The sequence below is a fragment of the Lichenostomus cassidix genome, chromosome 5 (assembly GCF_008360975.1).
Source record: "Lichenostomus cassidix isolate B80296 chromosome 5, HeHo_3.0, whole genome shotgun sequence".
In the NCBI taxonomy this organism is placed as follows: domain Eukaryota; kingdom Metazoa; phylum Chordata; class Aves; order Passeriformes; family Meliphagidae; genus Lichenostomus; species Lichenostomus cassidix.
The window spans coordinates 38,723,306-38,743,572 of NC_139486.1; the positions used below are offsets into that span (position 1 = coordinate 38,723,306).

General features: G+C 45.1%; 2 protein-coding genes and 1 long non-coding RNA gene across 13 annotated transcripts in view; 2 read left to right on the forward strand and 1 right to left on the reverse strand.

Moving 5' to 3' along the window:
- Positions 1 to 1,937: 1,937 nt before the first annotated feature.
- On the forward strand, positions 1,938 to 4,284 carry LOC146436421 (uncharacterized). Its single transcript, XR_014852659.1, has 2 exons — positions 1,938 to 2,041; positions 2,439 to 4,284. It is a non-coding gene; the product is annotated as an uncharacterized LOC146436421 (long non-coding RNA).
- A 3,258-nt stretch (positions 4,285 to 7,542) lies between these two features.
- On the forward strand, positions 7,543 to 16,563 carry F2 (coagulation factor II, thrombin). The gene is made up of 14 exons (XM_085062515.1): positions 7,543 to 7,694; positions 8,596 to 8,759; positions 9,779 to 9,803; positions 10,005 to 10,055; positions 10,551 to 10,656; positions 10,734 to 10,864; positions 12,474 to 12,770; positions 13,128 to 13,241; positions 13,516 to 13,642; positions 14,166 to 14,333; positions 14,664 to 14,837; positions 14,942 to 15,120; positions 15,457 to 15,527; positions 16,270 to 16,563. The coding sequence occupies exons 1-14, from the start codon at positions 7,616 to 7,618 to the stop codon at positions 16,411 to 16,413; spliced, it is 1,830 nt and encodes a 609-aa protein (XP_084918641.1). The 5' UTR covers positions 7,543 to 7,615; the 3' UTR covers positions 16,414 to 16,563.
- Positions 16,564 to 19,455: 2,892 nt separating this feature from the next.
- The window catches only part of CKAP5 (cytoskeleton associated protein 5), a 51,387-nt gene continuing 50,575 nt past the window's right edge, over positions 19,456 to 20,267 (reverse strand). For 8 of the 11 annotated variants that reach the window (XM_085062512.1, XM_085062511.1, XM_085062509.1 and 5 more), the window contains one exon: positions 19,456 to 20,191. In XM_085062512.1, coding sequence (XP_084918638.1) covers positions 19,937 to 20,191 — 255 coding nt within the window. In that variant the 3' untranslated portion in view covers positions 19,456 to 19,936. The remainder of the gene's footprint in view (positions 20,192 to 20,267) is intronic. The other 3 variants (XM_085062508.1, XM_085062514.1, XM_085062513.1) reach the window with 3 other exon arrangements.

Sequence of the window (20,267 nt, forward strand, 5' to 3'; positions counted from 1 at the left end):
CCCCGGCGTGAGTGCGCCCTGCAGCCCCTGCGGGACGGCGGCACCGAGCTTGCGTCGCTTTTGGGAGCTACCGGCCGAGAAAAGAGCGTGTCGCCCTGTTTTATGCCAGTCATGACGATACCTCCTAGAAATACTGCTGGTGAAACACTAGAAATGCTGCACGGGTACTGTCTGTGATGAGAGATTAGAGATTCATCCCTCTTTCCCAGTTGAAAAGGAGAAAAAATCATAAAAGTAATGGTCCTCATGGCAGAGCCCCAGGATTACTGCATAGCCGAGTATCCGTCTCCAACACGTTCATCTTCCTCTTACCCAGCAGCAATCATGTCACGTAACAGCCAGCGTTAACTCATCCACCGTGCCTTTGTGTTTGTGCAGGGGATCCTGGTGTCTCCAGGGTGGTAGCTAATGCAACCTCAGTCCTCAATGGCCCTGTTAGCAGGCTGTTCACCAAACATTTACACAGCCTCCAACAAGAAAAAGCACAGCTTCCAAACATGAGCCATGGCAAGCCAGGGTGCTGGGGACTGAGAATCAGCACGTAGAGCCCATCTCAACCATTAAGACCAGTGGAAGGTGCAAGGAAGAATTGGATAAGGGTGTGGATCCCAGATCGGCATCAGATAAAGTGGAAATGGGACAGAAGGCAGCAAGTCCTGGAGATCTGGATCTGTTGTCTCCCTCAAGTAGGGTTTGATTCAGTCCTCCCTTTGTTGACAAGCCATGCAAGGTGCATGCTCTGGCCAGCCCACTCCAGAAGTGCCTGCAGGACTGTGGTGGCAGGACAACCGGGCAGGAACCCCAGAAGCCCAGTCCTTCAGGAGGAGAGACTGTAGAGATTTGTGAGAAGGAGAACAAAGCATCCAAAAACTTCAGACTGGCATGGGGGAAAGGGCTCACTGGAGGGGCCTGAGGAGCAAGAGGAGTATACAGAGCTGGTGGAGGATTATTCTGGCAGCCCAGGCCCCCACTAAGAGCTCTGTCCCAAAAGGAGATATCAAGCACAGGTGGTGCTTCAGAGAGTGTGATAAAGCCTTCCTGTTGCTCTGCCGCCCAAGAAGCACCACTTCGACCATCCTGGCCACAAGCCCTTCCTGCCCACAGTGTGTGGCAGGAGCTATATTTCAGAGGGGAGCTTCGAGGCCAGCATGCTGGCCCGCATGGCTGTGTGGCCATTCCAGTGCACCCAGTGTGACAAGATTTGCTGCCCCAAATGAGACTTGCAGGAGCACCAGGTCCTGCACACCGGCCAGTGCCAGCAGTGTGGCAAGGCCTTTGCATGCTGGCTCTCACTCTGCATGCACAGGAAAATCCACCTGGCCACTGGGACTGGCCCAGCTGGTCCCAAAGGGTGCCAGTGTGCCATATATGGATGTCACCTGGCCAACCCCAGCTCCTTGTGCACCTGCTCATGGGGGAGTGCACTTTCAGCCGCAAGCAGTGCAGCAAGTCTTCCACCCTGGCCACTAAGATGTGGTGCCACCAGAAATCCCACCTGGCTGGCAAGCCCTGCAAATGTGAGCTCTGTGGCATGGGCCACACCTTTCCCCAGAGCCTTGCACACCATGTGCTTACCCATAAGGTGGGAAAGGACTCGAACTCACCACTGCAGTGGCTTCACTTGCTCTCACGTACCCCAGGCAGCAAGAAAGAAGCCTCAGAGGAAGGGCTGGCAGGAGAGGATTGTGGCAGAGCCCTCCGTGCTCATGGTGTAGGTGCTGAGGCCAGCGAGTGAGGCTGAGCTGCTGATAAATGCCGGCAGTCACTGCATTGCTACTTACCAGTCTCGAGGCAGACCCCAGATCCTGGGGCACACGCAACAACAGCCATGTGTCCATCAGCAAAGGACATAATCAAAATCATCCTCTCTGAACCTGAGGACAAATGCATTATGATGCAGGATGAGGCCTCACTGAGTGATGTGGTCATCATCCAGGAGGGGATGGGCTTCGAAGCAGTGGCTTTGAAGCAGAGGTCAGGACTGAGACTTGGCTGTCCCAATATGCCCTGGCTGATCTTCTTCTGTACTTATTAAAATGAGGTACAAAACCAAAATAAAACCTATCTCTCTCATCTTTCTGTTAGCAACAAGGCCCTGTGGCCCAGCCCCAGGCAAAATAAGCAGTCTTGGAGGTAACTGCCTGTAAACATGGGTCTTTGCAGTAGCTGCTTGTTGAAGCTATGAGCCTACACATGCCACATGCTGGGCCTGGCACAGGGAAGGCATTGACTGTTGATGGGAATAACATCTTAGAGAAGACACAGCGTTAATGAGCAGTGCTTCTGTTGTGCCTGTGTTACACTGTCAGTCAGTGACAGTGCACTGTGGGGAAGGCAGGAAAAGTCTCAAAGCAGCGACTTTGAACAGTGCCTTCCTTTCAAGTTTCTCTAATTACTTGTTGCTATTCAAGTACTTTCCTTGGCTTTTACTCTTGTAGCTAAGCAACAGTTCTGATGATTTGAAGGTCATGCTGGTGCCAGACATTACTGGTAAGCAGCTTCCCAAGCTTTAACAAGATATCTTGTAATATGAAGAGCATTTTTCACAATTAGCAGAACTGAAATCCTACCTTGGGGCTGAAGCTGAGTGTTTCTTCTCCGCTGTCATCTGGTTTGCTTGCTGTCAGCTTTCTGCACTTACAGTGACTGGACAGTCTATCTGAGGACATGAAAAGGATAGTTTGGTGTCTCACTGTGCAAAAAGCATTGTACAGTGCAATTTTCACTGTCCCCGTCTAAAAGGCTCCTCACCTCTCCACATAGACATTGACTAGTTCATCCCTGCTCAGAACATTTCCTCTCCACGTTCTAGTTAGGTTCATTATTTTTTCCCTTGTGTCTTTTCTCACATTTTTGCTTCCTCTCTTCCACTTTTTTCTGCTCCTGCACCAAAACAGTAAAAGACAGTACCACCACAACTGCACCCCAATATCCCCCTCTGCTCTATCTTCTTCAGTGCCTGTTTGACAACTGAGGCATGCTGATGTAAATTAGTCCTGTTGCAGGAAAGTGTACAGTTCCCAATGCCATATGAACTTGACCTCCGAGGAAGTGACTGACAATACCAGATCTAACAGAGGTCTTTCAGACTTGCCTGTTACAGGAACATCACTTTCATTTGCTGAATCCTCAGTTTTAGCTATTCTTGTACTCTATCTTATGCCTCTCGAATATCTGCAATTCCCCAAATTTTTTTGTTTAGTCGTGCTTAGTGGCTTTAAACTCTCTTGGTTTCTTATACTCACTGCACAAAAGTATGGAGGCACCAGGGAATCATAAGTTGCACAGTTCCCTTTTGGCATGCTATGAATGTAGTTATGCACACTCCTAAAATCTGTTCTTTGCGGTTGCTAGATTAATTTTTTTTCATAAACTTCTATGCCCAGTTTGCAGTCAAGGTGATAGAGTGAGATCCATGACACTTTGATGTGAAGGTGGAAGGTGAATTCAGTTGAAAAACTTGTGGGTGTCCTAATTTTTAACTATTTTCTCTGTAGTTAGAGGGCACGTGAGCTAAGTCTTCCCTGAGTGCTTCGAGTACAGGCATATAAGAGGGCTTGTATTTGAAGCTGCAGTGCTTCCTGTTCTCTCTTTGGTGCCTATTCAAACTCAAATATTGACACAGCTGCAGAATGTTCTCAGTGGAGATGGGCTTGTGTGCTGTGTTTGAAGCATGTGCCCTCTGTCACAGCAGCACTGGGAGAGAAGGGGGAGCACTTGTGGGGGAGGGATGGGGAGAACCCAGACATCTATTGCCTAAACAGCTGACCTGCTTCTTTATTCTAAGGTAACAGGAGAGAAATAGTAGGAGCAATTATGAATTAGGAGGTCTTCACAGGAACATTGTTCACCTAACAGTTAATCTGAGTAGGTGGGAGCAGGTCTGTGCTGTGCTGCATGTATCACTTGGCTGCAAGATAAACTTAGCTGGCTAATCCTGACTGAGGAGCCCATAGGTGACTCCCTCTGGGCCCCTGCTGGTGATGCCACCACCGTGTCTTTGTCTTTATCTTCAAAACAGCATGTTCTTGTATGAACAACCTTTTGCTTGGAGGCAAAACAATGAATAAAGTTGTTTACTCCTAAGAAAATCCTGTGAAAGCCCCTAAGACCATGGTGCTGATGAAACTCAACATGGATGGGATCTGTACAGGGTGCCATGGCCTGACTACATACTGCGCAGTGCAGTACAGCTTGATGTTTGCAGCATCTGAAGGGGTGTAGGATTATCTAATGCTATACCCTTTCTTGTATTATGTCCAATAAATGGTAGTTTACTTACTACATTGTGGGCTCTGAGTGCCTTTTTTATTGGGATCCATAACAAGTCCTTGCACTATTTACCTTTGGTGCAGTTGTCAGGATCGTGGTGAGAAGGGAAGAAGGATAGCAAGGAAATGGATGTGTGCCTGCCTGGTCCCATATGCTGGCATGGGGAGCAGTTACACAGTCTGCTGCTTATCAGTGACAGTGAAGGTCATGCTGCAGGACAGCAGACACATGGATCACCCAGCTGGCTGGAGATTTTGTGCACCCATTATCCTTACAGGTTCAGGCAGGAAGCACACAGCTCTCCTAGGTGGTGGAGTCCACCATGCTGGCAAGGCTTCATCAAGGCTTTGGGGTGCTGCTGCAACACTCCCGGGTGACAAGTGCACAGGTCTGTTGGATGACTAGGGTCCTTCATGCTGGCAGGGCCTCACCAGGTGTCAGGCATGCACACAAATGTGTTACATTTAAACTTCAAACCACAGTCAGGGTTCAGCCCTTGGCCAACTTGTAAACTGGCTTAAACCTGAAAAAGGTGTTTGAATGAAAAGGAGCAGGCTGCAAAGGAAGGAAACAATTCTCTGGGTCCTGAAGTCCTCCCCACTTGGCAACTGCCTGGTGCTCAGGGATGGAGGAACCCCTGTGAGAAAGGATAAGGGTTTCACCTTTGTGATTGTATCCACAATGTTACTTGGATCAAACTGTATAACTCAGTTTAGTAAAATATTGATAAATGTCTCAACTATTGAAACAGCAAACTGTATTCATCAAAGAGCAGACAAAGGTCCAAGAAAATAGTCCAAGGCCAAACCCCCTATATTCTGCTCCCTGGAAATTGAAAATGTAGTTGTAGTTGGAAAAAAATTACCTAAGGCTTTCTTTACTTAGAAAGAAGAATCAACACATAGAGGGAAAGAGATCAAAACTCCCAGCTGTGTTAAAAGTCATAACTCTGGATGGTACAGGTATCTAAACTCTTTTGTCCTAAGAAAGAAAATAGCATCCATCATTCATGGGTGAGTGAAGGCAGAAAGAAAACGAAATTATAAAAATTTGCTCACAGGAATGGAAGAGTTAAATGTTGGAGAGATGGAAGTCAAAGCCCCTGGAGAGGTGATAGCTGATGCATGCTGTGCTGCTGCAGAGGCTAGCATAAGGAATGGGAGAAACAGAGAGGAGCCCTAGAAGCACATTACAGAATGAGAAAAGGCCACAATGTGAAGGGTCAGCATCTTAAATTACTAACATTGTTGTGAGACACCTGAGAGGGCTGGAAGGTGTCCCAGGATGTAGTGAAAGTCTCCAGTTACAAAGCAAAACCAATGTAAAGAAATAGTAGAAACCTAAGTGATGGATGTAGCCTTAAGTAATGTAGAAATAAAAGGTTTCAGCAGTTACAGGTAAAAACCTAGTTGCCTTGATAGGTGGGTTTGTCCTGTATCATGGGGAAAAAAGAACTGCAGCTTGAAAAGAAGCAGTCTGACATAGTGACAGCATCATCATCATCAGTTTCCATAAGGGTTTTTCAAACAAATGCCTAAGGAACAAAATGAATGTAGGAACAAGTAATGTTAAAGGAAGAAGGTAAGTATTAAAAGACACTCATACCTGCCTGATAATCAAGCTTAACTGCCTTATTGCAGTACTGCTTAAAGTTAGCCCTGCATGATCCCATGGAAGGTGGTAAAACCTTTCCTTTAATGGAAAGACAAGAAGATGATAGAAATCTGTATGTATAACATATGTATAACAATGTTGATTTAAGCTGCAGTATAAAGGCTGCCTGGTTATTATAAAGAAGAGAAAGAGATGTAGAAATGAAAAAAAAAGTGAGAATATTGAAAACTGCATGTGCCTTCTCCTTCAGCAAGGAGAGGAGGTGGCTGTGTGGGACACAGCAGCAGCTCTGACCTCACCACTCTTGTTTGTGCTCTTTCCTGTCCTTGCCTGTGCTCTCTCCCTACATGCTGCTTCTCTTGCTAAGTAACACAGGTGTTCCTAGGGTTGTGTCTAATCCCATACACACACTCTCCACCCAGGGAATCCCAGCCATTCTTTAAGGTGTCTCTCCAAAATCCAGAGCGGGAGATAGAGATGTGTGTGGATGAGAACAGGAGATACTCTCATGTGAGGAAGGAAGCCTCTGCAACTGCTCTTTGAACCAGTGGCCAGCGTCATTCCTCAGCCACCCTAATGCTAATATTTGCACTCCTTCTATGGAGATAAACATTACAGATGTATCTGCTGCACAGAGGCACAGCACAAAATATGCTCCCTGCTGGCAGAAAGCACTTTTGTGCCATGTGGCAATTACTGAGACTACACCCACACTGCCCTGCTTTCTGCTGTTTTTTCACTCTTGCCAATGGGGTGCTTGCTGTAGCAATCATTAGAGCTTTCCCAGCGCTGGCAGTCCGGTTTTTGACTTAATGTTGTTATGACATCCAGACCATTCCTGTCTCCCTGTTCCTGGAAGCCCTTGTTTTCCTGGCTAGTTTTGGGTGTGCTAGCTCCCTGCTCATCAGAGTTTCTGTTTCTTTCTGGGTGGACTTCAGTACCTTCCACTATGGGGGGGGAGGAAAGGGGAAGCCCAACCTTCATGCTGCTTTATGCTCCTTCACTCAGCTGGGAATTATAAGGCATTAGGAAGAATGCACTGCAATGGCACTGCTGACCTAGCTGGGAGGAAAATTTAAATTCCCAATGGGCTGTCAAAGACAGCCTTTCTACTCCTTGTCATGGGCAAGGGAGAAGGGGGAACACTTAAACTGTGTGTTGTGGTGCCAAAATAGCTGGAGCTGAGCTTGCTGATAACTGGAGGAAGGAAAGAAACTGGGCACTAGGGAGAAACAGCAGGGCTTGCAGCTAAAAAGAGAAGGACTGGGAATGGCTAAGGAAGTCTCAAAGTCTTCCTGCATTCAAGGCTACTAGAGTACAGCCTCTTGGAAGAGTCAGTGGCAGAGACCTCAACCAGCATGGTAGAGAGGCAGTGATGGTGCCAAGGGCTGCATGGGAGCAAAGCCAAGGGAAAGGAGCAAGCTGGTCTGGCTAGGATGGCTGTGAGCTGACAGAGGTAGCTCTCTGCAGCCTGAGTTCTCCCTCTACCCTGGAACAAACTTGTCCTCTTGCTACTCATGCCATCTTCCCAGATATGAAACAGGAAATAAGGAAACTAAGATGCTCTGAAGGGAGGGAGAGATGCCAAGAGAGGAGGGATAAGAGTCCCACTGTCCCTGACACACTATGACCTAGAGTCCTGTTTCTTCATTCTGGTTCAATATTAACCCAGTGGGGCTGTGACTCTGCTAATTCTGCTTCCTTTGCAATTCCCCTGCAGCTGTACAGCATGGCGCATACCAACACCAGCATACTGAGGGGCCTGCTCTTCTCCAGCCTTCTGCACCTCACGTTGAGCCATGCTGGAGGTAAGACTCGGGGGCAGATGGACCAGTAGATGACAGGAAGAAGAAAGGCAGGGTTAGTTCTTTCCAGGGGTAATGCAGGTGGCAAGTTTTCGTCCTCAAGTCAGGAGGACCTGCTAAAAGCTTGAAGCTGGGAGCAAAAGGATTCTGAGAATGGAGTGAACATAGGAGGATGCAGCAGCATCTCTCAGCTAGTGACAACTCAGTGGATTTTATGGGTCACCTGGGAAATGGCAGGGAAGGAGAATATGGCTCAGTCCAGGATCAAATGTAACACAACCGTGGGGCTTTTGGGGATAGAGTTCCTCAGCTGACCTAGCTGGCTTCAATTCTCCCCTGTCTCCCCAGCTGTCCCTTATCGAAACTAGGTCATACAGAATATGCTGACTTCCTGCTCACTGCTCCTTTTATTAGAGCCTCTAACTGTCTTTCCTTAATATGAGGTTAAGTCCTCTCGGACCCACTACCTTGTGGGGGAATACGTGTCTCCAGGTCTCAAATAAGGAGCTCTGAACATGAAATGGAACCAAGCTGTGCTTATCACAGTAGTCTGAGGCTGGCAAGACTGAAATACAGTGGCTGGGGACAGGGACAGCGGCAGGCTCAAAGCAAACAAGCCTCTATCTAACTGCAGATCAGAAGAGCAGCTTTGCTGAGGAAGCAGTGTTCCTGTCACTTGTTACCTAAGTGATGGGAGCTGGGACAGGATAAATTCCAGAGAGCCTGCTCTGATCATCAAGTGGAGACCTGACAGGGCTTCTCCTCTCTGTATGGTGTACTGGGGGAAGGCTGGGTTGTGGGATCACCACATCAGCTGCATGTAGTTTTTCGAAACTGCAAGGGGAGACAAAGGTGCCCTCTGGCTGTGAGCAGCCCTTTGACTGGCAGTGTTCTGACCCGGTAGTTTTCCTGGAAAAGAGGCATGCATTGTCACTGCTCAAGCGCCCACGACGTGCCAACAAGGGATTTCTAGAAGAGATGCTTAAGGGAAACCTGGAGCGAGAGTGCCTGGAGGAGATATGCAGTTATGAGGAGGCTTTCGAAGCCCTTGAATCCACCGATCAGACGGTATGTACCAGGAAATACTCCCTCAGCCAGCCTCTGTAGAGAGTAGCAGGTTGCATGTGCAGCCAGGAGCTAGGGCTGTAATACTCAATTCTGTGAACCAAAGATGAGGCTGATACGTGTGCGCACCAGAGCAAGGTCAGGCTTTCTTAGGGAGCTTCCCTCCTGGAGATACTCCAGGGAATATGACTGAAAGCTCAGGTTCTTTTCTCTCCCTCTCTGCATGAAGTCAAAAGGTCCCATTGGTCCTGAGCACCATCTTCCACTAGCTCAGCATGGTGCCTCACATATGTGAGCTGCTGTCCCAGACACTCACAGAAGCACTGGCTTTGCAGCCAAACACTGTGCAGGTGCCTCAACCTCCTTTGAGCTGAAGCTTTTGCACCCCCTACCCCTTTTTCTGGTTTCCAGACTCACTCACTCTGCTAAATTTGTGCTGCATCATTTTGGGATTTGTTCCTAGCCCCAAGGCTGGTGTCCCTGCTGAATTCCATACCCAAGAATACAAAAAATAAACATTTAAGAGCCTAAGCCAGCAAGACACCACCTCTGTGGAGTGTGTGTGTGTGTGTGTGTGTGTGTGTGTGTGATTGCTCAAAAGTAATCAGCCTCAGGCTGCATGACAGAGATATAGACCCAAAGAGCTGAGTAATACCTACCTGTGATCTGTGGCCTTAGAAAATCCAGATTCAGCTGCTTGGACTTGTGCACTGTAGCCTACCGCACTTCAGAAGGCTCTGCTTGCGCTGCAGATTGACAAAGGTTGTAAACATCTTTGGTTTCTTTAGAAACAATAGAATTGTCTTGATTCCTGAGTCTGATGCGTGGGAATGTGGCTTTATATAGGATTTTTTGCTTTGCTTGACTCCATCGTAATTGGTATAAACAGAACTAGGTTAGTCTTTCCTTGTGTTGTGATGAGTTCTCTTACTGGCTTGAATTGCAGTAGCCAAGCAAGGTTTGATGTTCTGTGTCCCTAAATATATATATATACACACACATTTTGTTTTTCTTTTTTACAGGACGTATTCTGGTCAAAATACCAAGGTAAGTTGTTTTGAGTCCTGCAGGCACTGTTACCCCTTGGGATGCACCGTCTCATCCTGAAGAGATGGCTCCCTCTTTTAATAGCTCACTTTCCAGGGCTAAGCACTTGTGTTTTGTCCCTAGATGATAAGCTGGCTCAAATGATGGATGCTTATTTGAATTGCTTTCATATAATGTATCTCTTTCTTCTTATTTTGCTAGTATGTCAGGGCCTGAGCACGGCCAGGAGAGCTCTGGATGCTTGCCTAGAAGGTATGAACTTCATGGTGACCTCAATCTCCTAGATACAGTGAGTGCCAGGAACTTGCTTCCTGCAGAGATTGTACAGAAAAAAATTAAACTGAGGTTGGAGAAGCCATCCCATTATAAAGCAAAACATCAGAAGAGGAATTTGAAATTATTTCTTCTTCTTTATTTTCCCACTAACCATTTCAACAAACAGCCTGACTTGTGCAGTAAAATAGCATGGGGTAAATATCCTTATCCTTGCAACACAGTCAGGTGTGAGCAGCCTCTCAGAAAGGCTCTGAGCCTAAGCAAAGCACAGAGCCTCAGGGATTGCTCCCTCTGATGAGGCAGAGAAATCTTAGGCTGTGTGCTCTTTTCACAGGAAGAGGATGCCAGCTCTTGTGCAGGCTCATGCACACAGCAAAAGTTAAAGGGATATGTGAGATGGTACTTCTGACCTTACAAAATGCAACATCCAGTTCCACTGATTCTGGCTTACACTGTTTGGGATTTTGACAGGTGACTGCTCTCTTGGGCTGGGCCAGAACTATCGGGGAACAATTAGCTACACCAAATCTGGGATTGAATGTCAGGTGTGGACAAGTAAATATCCACATATTCCTAAGTAAGTTCATCTCCCACATACCCATGAAGAGTTCTCCGGGGTGTCCTTCCTAGCCTAACCAGCTTTGTCTCTCATAGATTTAATGCCACCATTTATCCCAGCCTCATTGAGAACTACTGCAGGAACCCAGACAACTACTCAGAAGGCCCATGGTGCTACACCCGAGACCCAACGGTGGAACGGGAAGCTTGTCCCATCCCTGTGTGTGGTACGTCTCAGCACTCCAGAGCTCTTCACTCACAGCAAAACACTGCACTGAGACTGATACTAAAGCAGTCAAAGAGAGGGTTAAGGAGGGGGAATACACAAACAGTGGTCGGTAGGAGTAGAGAAGCTGCATCTTAAAGGGTAAAGGAGCTGAGGAGGAAAAGTCACTGAGTTGCCCATACATAATGAGCTGTTTTCTCTAGATTATGCTAATCTAGATCGAAATAAAAACCAGTGTCAGCAGGCCCCTGGAATGTACTATGGTATTTTCTAGTCAATCACCCCAAAATCCTGGCTCAGTTGTCTCCAATTTGTGACAGCCATGAGTCACTATGTTTTTTGTCTGAATTCCTACCTTTAGCACAAAATAACTACAGTTTGTGCTTGATTGCCTGCCTTAACATTCTCTCCTGTGGAGGTGTGCAACTCAATAATCACAATCTCAAGAAAAGAGAAGATGCCCTTCTCTCATCATTGCACTTAACACAGAGGACCATCCACCTATGCTTACACTTTTCCATTTCCCCAGAACTATCTCCCTTGGGGCTTGGTCTCTGTCTCAGAAGAACTGGTAAAGGAGAGAACCTTCTAACAACAGAAGTTTCTCTTCCAAAAGCAGAGATTAGAAGCAACAACTCTTACAAGAAAATTAGAAATCAGCAACCATTTTGACATGGGGTATTTTTAAGTTTTAAAAGCCATTACCATTGCTCTGGTCTGCAGAATCAAATAAACTGAGAAGAAATACTGCTCTGCTTTGAGTTCATCAGGCATCTGTACTATCTCTGTTCACCAGTTAATTTCTGACCTACAGTAGCTTACAGTTACATGTGCATAGATATAGCAGGATTAGAAAAGCCTTGGTTTTGCACACAGTTCTTTAATAATCATGTTGACATGAGTCAATGAACAGATGGAGCCTCACCAATTAAGGTGAATGCTACTTGCCCAGTAGCTGTTGTGTACCACAATGAATGGCCAAATGGGGTCCCTCTTCACATGGGGACTCCCCCTGTGCACAAGGAGAAGGCACCTTGAGGCCAAGCAAGAACAGATTATTGGGTATGCAATCCCTTAGGAAATGCTGCTTAAAACTTGCAGTCACTAGGACATTTGCAAGAAAAAGTGTGAAAAGTCTTGCTGGAAAATTTTTCACTTATCATTAGATTTAGAAACATTAGCGAAAGTTAAATTTGCCATTTTAGTAGCATATCACAGTAAAAGGTTCCCCCAAATATGGCCTAGTTAAGCATTTGAGAATAAGGTGCTGGAGGACCTAATATAGCAGCATTATAATGCCTGAGGCACCTACCCATCCCTTGAGCTGGTTCTAAAAGATGCCCCAAAAGGGAACACAATATTGTTCCTCATATCTTAGTGACAGAAGTGTGATGAAGAGTACCAGCCTCACTTCACCTACTGCTGGACCACCTCTGACACTGAAATAAAATAGAGGGCCACCACATGCATGGGAGCACAGTTGGAGCTCCCAAAGAGAATGGGATTCCCCATGGAACTCTAGGCTTTAATAAAGGGGCTCTGATGCTATTTGCTAACAGCATGTCTGAGTGCACAGCTACAGCTTAAATCACTGCTCTCTGTCTTTCCAGGCGAAGAAAGAACAACAGTTCCATTTACTCCACGGGCCACACCACCTGTGCCAGTGCAGCCTTGTGAACCAGAAAAAGGAATGCTTTACACAGGGACCCTCTCAGTCACTGTGTCTGGAGCTAAGTGTCTGCCGTGGAACTCTGAGAAAGCCAAAGAGATGCTCACTGGGAAATACATTGACCCAGAAGTGGAGCTGCAGGAGAATTATTGTCGGAATCCAGACAGAGATGATGAGGGCGTCTGGTGTGTCACGGATGAACCACCCTACTTTGACTATTGTGATCTGCACTACTGCGGTGAGAAGTCTGCATAGGTTTGGGTAGGCACATATTTGAGGCAGTGGCAGGTAACACCAGTATGTGTGACTAGAATGAAGTGCTTGGCCTGGGAGGCACAGACAAGGATGTACACGGGAGTCCTGTTTGTCCGAGTATCACATTACTAACCTGCCTTAGGTGTGTAGTGCTGTTACCTCTCCGGTGTTTTCCCTGAAAACGCACAATGGTATACAAGGCACATTGAAAAGAGCAGTGGTCTTAAAACATCATTCCTTCATCAGACCCACTGTGTGGGGAAATGAACATTTACATTGCTGACAATTATGGCAATTACAGTTAAGCCTTTTACCATGTTTGTCTTTCACTCTCTCTCAGACAGCTTGCTGGAGGATGAGAACGAAGAGTTCGAGGGAATATCAGGACGTTCCACTATTCCTCAAGGGTTCAAAACCTTCTTCGATGTCAAAACTTTTGGTTCAGGTGAAGCAGGTGAGCGAAAACTCTAGATACAGCGTGGTTGTAGAAAGGCTGTAGCTTCTTCCCATGCACTGTTCCTCAGAAACATCAGGTAGCCAAATGCTGTTAGAAGCAGGGGAAGATACTTAAATTCCTTGAACAACTCTCAGAAGTTGATATCCAGTTACAATCATGGAGCTATTAAGCAGTTCCTTCCTAAGATCTTCCAGCTTTGCATGCTGACTGCAGACAAGTTCTCTGCTGTGAACCAGGTAGAGTAGCAAATCCAGATTGCCTGTTTTTTCAGATTGTGGCATTCGTCCTTTATTTGAAAAGAAAAAGATAACAGACAAAGGTGAGAAGGAGCTGTTGGATTCCTACAGAGAAGGCAGAGTTGTCGCTGGGGAGGATGCAGAAGTTGGCAGCTCCCCCTGGTAAGCATCATCTTTGCATAGTGTTTCATAGGGAATTGTGTCTTCTCTTCAGCTCAAGCAGGTAGAAATAAAAGGGCTCTCCCATCTCAGGCAGCATGCATGAATTACAGATTTGAATCAAAGCTTGGAATCAAATCAACCAATCTCTGAGTGGTTTATAGAGCAGTACTAAAATAGCTGGAAAGAAACTCATCTCTTGAGCAAAGTATGCAACCACCTGAGAAAGCAAGAGTGCTGGTGTGTTTTACCTTCATCTCTTCCTCTTTCCAGCTTTGCTGGAACAGAAAAGATGAGAAACCTCTCCAGCTGAAGAAAATGGGGTAAATGGCCTACTACACAGGATACACATGTCCAGGGAAGACTTTTTCCATAGAGCCACTTATGCAGTTTTGTCAGTAAAGTGCAGTGCTCACTGCCAATCTCCTACTCACTGCCAATTCTGCACTTTCTGCATGACATCAGGACACGTTCAGCCAGGAACATCTTTAGTCCTGCTAGGTCTTCCTCCCTCCTCATCTCTCAGGCAGGTGATGCTCTACAAAAAGAGTCCTCAGGAGCTGCTGTGTGGTGCCAGCCTCATCAGTGACAGCTGGATCCTGACTGCTGCTCATTGTCTTTTTTATCCACCCTGGGACAAGAACTTAACTACAAACGACATCTTGGTGCGGATTGGCAAGCACGTAAGGACAAAGTAAGAGTCTGGAAAAAGTGAGAAGGAATTACCCTTCCTCTTGGAGTAATGAGATACTTTGAAGTTGGGCTGTCATTCAGTACCCAAGGAAGTATTACAGCCAGTGTTACATGCCTCTCAATAATAGGATCTAATGGCACAGTCATTTGCTGCTCTTGCTTATCCTAAAGGTTAGTGTGAAAGGGAGCAAGGAAGCCTGGGAAGGCTAAAGGGGTGCTCCTATGTAAAGACAGCATTGTCTCAGAGGGTACAAAGCTGAGAGTACCATGAACCCCAGAAGACTCTCAGTTCCTACTGTACAGTGAGTCCTTTCCTTCGTAACTATTTCAGATATGAAAAGAATAAAGAGAAGATTGCTCTGTTGGATAAAATCATCATTCATCCCAAGTACAACTGGAAAGAAAACATGGACCGAGACATTGCGCTCATGCACTTAAAGAGACCCATCAGCTTCAGTGACTACATCCATCCTGTTTGCTTGCCCACAAAAGAGGCCGTGCAGAGGTGAGGACAGAAAAAGATGACTTCTCAAGGTTATCTGCAGCAAGAGTACCAGATGACAGAAAGCTGTTACAATACACTTGATACACTTGTGCTTCCTTCCCCAGGCTGATGCTGGCAAATCACAAAGGGAGGGTAACTGGTTGGGGAAACTTGAAAGAAACATGGGCCACTAGCCCCAGCAACCTGCCCACAGTTCTGCAACAGGTCAATGTGCCCATTGTAGACCAAAATACCTGCAGGGCATCCACCAAGGTTAAAGTCACTGACAACATGTTTTGTGCAGGTAAGTAACACTGGAGCTGCAGGTACAACTTGCCACAGAAATCAAGGGCTCTGAGCTCCCAGTGTGACTAACAGCAATTCTGATGGAAAAACAAGAGAACAGAGGGTGGATTCAACAATGTTGCCAAGACAGATGCAGAGCTGGACTCCTAAATATAGAAGTCCAATATATAAAAGTCCTATATATATAAATATAAAAGTCCTATATATAGAAGTCCAAGAGTTGGCAGAAGCAGCAGTCTCATTGGTCCCAAAAAGATTTGTGCAACTTTAAAGAAAACATGACCAACACCAGCCACTCTCCCTATAGTCAAATATCCATTTTTCTTGCCTGTAGGTTACAGTCCTGCGGACTCAAAGAGAGGAGATGCCTGTGAAGGGGACAGTGGGGGACCTTTTGTAATGAAGGTATGTTCAGTCAGTTCAAGCTCATAAAACATCTGGAGATAGGCTTGTTCTGTGCTAAACTTCACAGTCTAAAAAACAGCAGAGTTGAAGACTGTTGAGTGGCTGAAGCAAACACAAGGTGAGCAATGGAGACTAAGCCTGCAGTCATCCAGCCCCATTCCTGTTCTGAGCTCTCAGCATGTTGGGAGATCACCTGCAGGATGCATGAGTGATGGCCAGTTCTTAACTGGAGATTTAAGAGTACAGACAAAATTACTCCAGCAAACTCTGTTGGAGATGCCAGTCTGAATCCCAAAGCAGTATCAATCATTAAACAGGCTGGGGCACATTCAAGGCTTAGATCTGAGACAGCAACCAAGGTGCTAAACAATCTAGAGCACAAGTCTTACGAGGCATGGCTGAGAGAGCTGGGCTTGTTTAGCCTCCTTTAGCTCCTTAGAAAAGAAGGCTCAGGGGAGACCTCCTGAAAGGAGATTGTAACCAGGTGGAGGTCAGCCTCTTCTTCCTGTCAAGCAAAGGATAAGAGACAATGGCCTCAAGCTGTGCCAAGGAAGGTTGAAGTTGGACATCAGGAGGAATTTCTTCACTGAAAGGGTGCACTCAGTGCTATGGTTTAATTAATATGGTGATATTTGGTCAAAGGTCAGATTTGATCTTGAAAGTCTTTTCCAACCTTAAGGATTCTCTGATTCTGTCAAAGTCTCTCACTACTTGTGCCAAGCCCATTTTTTCTTTTCTTTAGAACCCAGATGACAACCGTTGGTATCAAGTGGGAATAGTTTCCTGGGGAGAAGGCTGTGACCGAGATGGCAAATACGGATTTTACACCCATGTATTCCGTCTGAAAAAGTGGATGCGCAAAGTCGTCGAAAAGTATGGGCAATAGACGAAGCATTTACCTTGCTTGCTCTCAGTTTTGCTACAATGCTCCACTTTAAAACACAAGCACAGAAGATCCTGAAGTAAAACAAGTTATATCCTTATAACTTCACAAAGGAAAGTCTTATCCCTTGAAAATAAAAAGCTCTGAAACCCATCTTCTTCCTTTTGTTCATGCTGAGTTTAGTTGCAGTTGGACCTATGTCATGACAGTAGCCACGAGTACCACAGCACTAGCTGTACTGCTAATTACCCGCTGTGCTTCAAATTCCCCTCCCTTCCATCAGCTACAATCAGCACATTCTGGGTGTCGCATAATGGTCTTCTCAGTTACAGCAAGCAAGATAGTGCATGAGGGCACAATCCCTTTCCTCCCTTTAAGACAACTAATTTTCTGTTCTAGTTTTTGACCCACATATATACCAGAGATAACCATCCTACAGACCTGTGGCATTGCACGAAACACCAATGTCAAAAGTAAAGCAACTAGAGGCTGTTTTGGTAATTGTTCACAGCTACAACAGCAGGCAATAAATACCAGCACCACAAATTGTGTGCAATTCTACAAAGGAATTTTCATCCCACAAAGGAATAGCATCTTGAATATATTAAGCAGCGCTTCCAGTCAGCTACTCCATAGCAGGTGGTGCTGGGTCCTCATTGTGTATCTTCCACCTGCATAACAAGCTCCAGAAAGAAGCAATTCATGCAGTCATTGTCAAAGCCTCCGGTGGAAGCATCCTGCACTATACCTGTTTGCTCGTGTTAAAGGCTGTTTGGGAATCTCTCCCAAGACAAGCTTCATTCTTGCATAAACTCCTCTTTAGCATCTATTTGTGGACCACTGAGGACCCAGGAGTACAGTAGTAAACATGAGTTCTTGACCAGCCAATTTGTCAGCCCAATTTTCTACTAGGAAAATCGAGACTTGAAAACTCTCCTTGCTCCCTATGGCACCCTATTTCTAAACTCCTCACTCACAGTGCCATGAAGTCACAAACAGCAACAGTGAAATCAGTCGTTCTAAAGAAAAATTATTTATCAATTAGTGTCTGGCCACCTCCTTCAAGATGGCTCATTTGAGAACCAACTTGAAGCAGCCCAATTTGATTGCCCAAATAAGGCATAAAAACCAACCTCTCAAAGATATCTGAAGAATAGAACCTCAAGTCAAGTTTCATGACTGTTTAAAGTCATTGATAACCACAGACACTGAACACTGAAAAAGTTTAGCCCTTCTAATGCTTAAATTTTAAGCCTCACCCTTTCATTACTGTCTAATAACCTGTAACAAAAGAGAGGGAACCAGGACCATACAGTTTCTGGAGAAAGTCATTGTTCATATTAGCTTGTTACAAACAATACAGAGGAATCATTTTTAAAATTCAGTTTAATGTTATTTAAATATTGTCTGGGCTAAAGATTAGGCTTTATTAATTTATGTGCACAAGTTTTAGTTCAAAACTCCCAGGACACTGAGTCCAATCAAACACTACAGACACAGGGCAAAAACTCATTCATAAAAACAACTATATCTTCTGCTACTCAATTATTCCTGTATTTCATTTCCAATTCAGCTTCAAATTTAAAATAGTTTATGCAGGTTTGCAGGCATTGCTGTTTTAACATCCTGAGCTAATTAACAAACAGTTCTTCAGAATATCTGCTGAATATGGTAAAGGAACATATGGATTAATTTAAATGTCACTAAGTTTCAGAGAGCAACTAGTAACTGAGAGGTAGTGGCAGTAACTCTAGTGTCAGCCAACACAAACTATTCACAAACTGCCCCAGTTTAAGTGCACAAAACCACAGCACTTACCAATAAGGGCCAAACTTCCACTTGACTTGTAACAGTGCTCTGTTACACAAGTGCATGCCCATTTCAGGTTATGAGAGGAGACTGTGACTACTAAATCAAGGTGGTGGAGCAATGAAGGGCATCGTATCAGTTAACAGAGGATGGAGAACGCTCGTGGTTACCTGCTATCACAGTGTGCAAACTCACCATAAGCACCAAGCAGCATTATGTCAACTGCAACCCCAGCCTAGGGGTCCTGTGAAGAGATTTCAGACATTTTACAGAAGCTCTGGCATAGATCTGTTGTACAAGTACTAATTTAAAGCCACATTTTTACTGTAATCAGGCAAGACAATTTCAGAAATGGCCCTTATGCAGAGACTGCTGGTCCACATAGCAAACAACAAAAGCAGCAGTTACACATGGAACAGATTAAAATCTAGAGTAGAAGTGTGTTATTTTAAGCCTGCCTGTCCAACCCGTCAGTAACTGTTCTAGCTATGGAACAGATGTGCAATTTATTCTTCACAACCAGTTCTCACATGGAAGTGCAGTAGTAAGGTGAAAACACATCACCTCCCTAGAAATGAAAGGGCTAGAAAGGATACACAGTGTATCTGTCTTAATCTTCGTTATTTGTAGCTTCTCAAAAAGGCTAATCACTCATTTAAAAAAAAAAAGTGGCTACAACTTTTGCAGACTAGGTCTACTTAGGTGTCTTAGTTACAAAATGGTAGAGATCACTGACATCTGATGTTTAAGAGCAAAAAGAATGTAGTGGGTGAGGTCTACCTGCATGAGGAACACTCCTTTAACCAGGTGAGTTCAGGATAAATGAGTCCACTGATCGTACACCATCACTAGTCTACTCCGTATCAACAGCAGCAGGTTCCCTCAAAGCAAGCTCCCTCAGATGGGACCACACAATCTGGATAAAGGCATCACAAGGACCAGATAATTTAAAATAAGCATTTCAGCAATTAAATATTCTCAAGTTACAGAAACATCTTCCAAAACAAAAAAAGCAACTATATGAAAAATGTACTACTGCTTATAGAAGTAAGAGTGCAAAGTTTCAGGACTGCACCCACAGATAGTATATTTCCACTCATCTTCCTTATAATGTATCCAAACCCCAAGGTTCATGTCAGGAATAGCTTAGTTCAGTTTCTAGATGCCCGGTCACTAACATTCAGGAATAGAAAGTGACCTCTAACCAGCAGTCGTTGTTGTTCCTAGAGAGGCTGGTATAGTTAATGCAAACTTTATTTACAAAAGACACTTAAATTAGTTGCTTCATGCCATGTGTCCATACAGAATCAACAGTTCAAGGATTACATGGAGAAGAATTCACAAAATTAAAAGTGAAATCACTAAAGGTCTTCTAAGAATTAAGAACTAGGAAAAGATTTTAAAGACAATTTTACAAATAAAAACCCCAAGTCATGAGAAACTAGTCTGAGCAAGAGGATGGTTGTTTACAGGTCTGTACACTAAAACTAATACACAGACAGCCTCCTATTGTCAAAGAGATGCTCATTGAGAAGCAGATTATGTACAAATACTTGTGCCACAATGACTCAACCCCCCCAAAATCCACTGTATTATACATAAACCAGTTTGTATACATTAGGCCTAAACGAGGCCATTTAACTATGAAGACTTCTAGTTTAGTAAACTAAAGCTGAAGACAGCCCCAAGCAACAGTGATACCGTCTCTTTTGCAACTCTATTTGCGACTGCTTTTTATTCGCTCCAATCTTTTTTTCAAGTCATCAATATTGGCCGCTGCAGAAGAGGGTGAAGCCAGGGTAGTTCCAATGCCAGAGGAATGAGTCTGATTGGAGTCCAGGTCCAGATGTTGGTACTGCTCCCGGGATTCACGCAGCTGGGAGAGCTTACTGTGAAGCATATCTGTAGAAGATGCAACTGTAGGGAGTGCTGGTTTAGAGAGCAGAGACGTCAGGGGGGGTCTGTCTTCCTGCTGTGAGGGAGGAAAGTGAAGTGTTAAGACATATAGTGGTAAAGGCCACATAAGAAGTACAAATCATAATCAATGG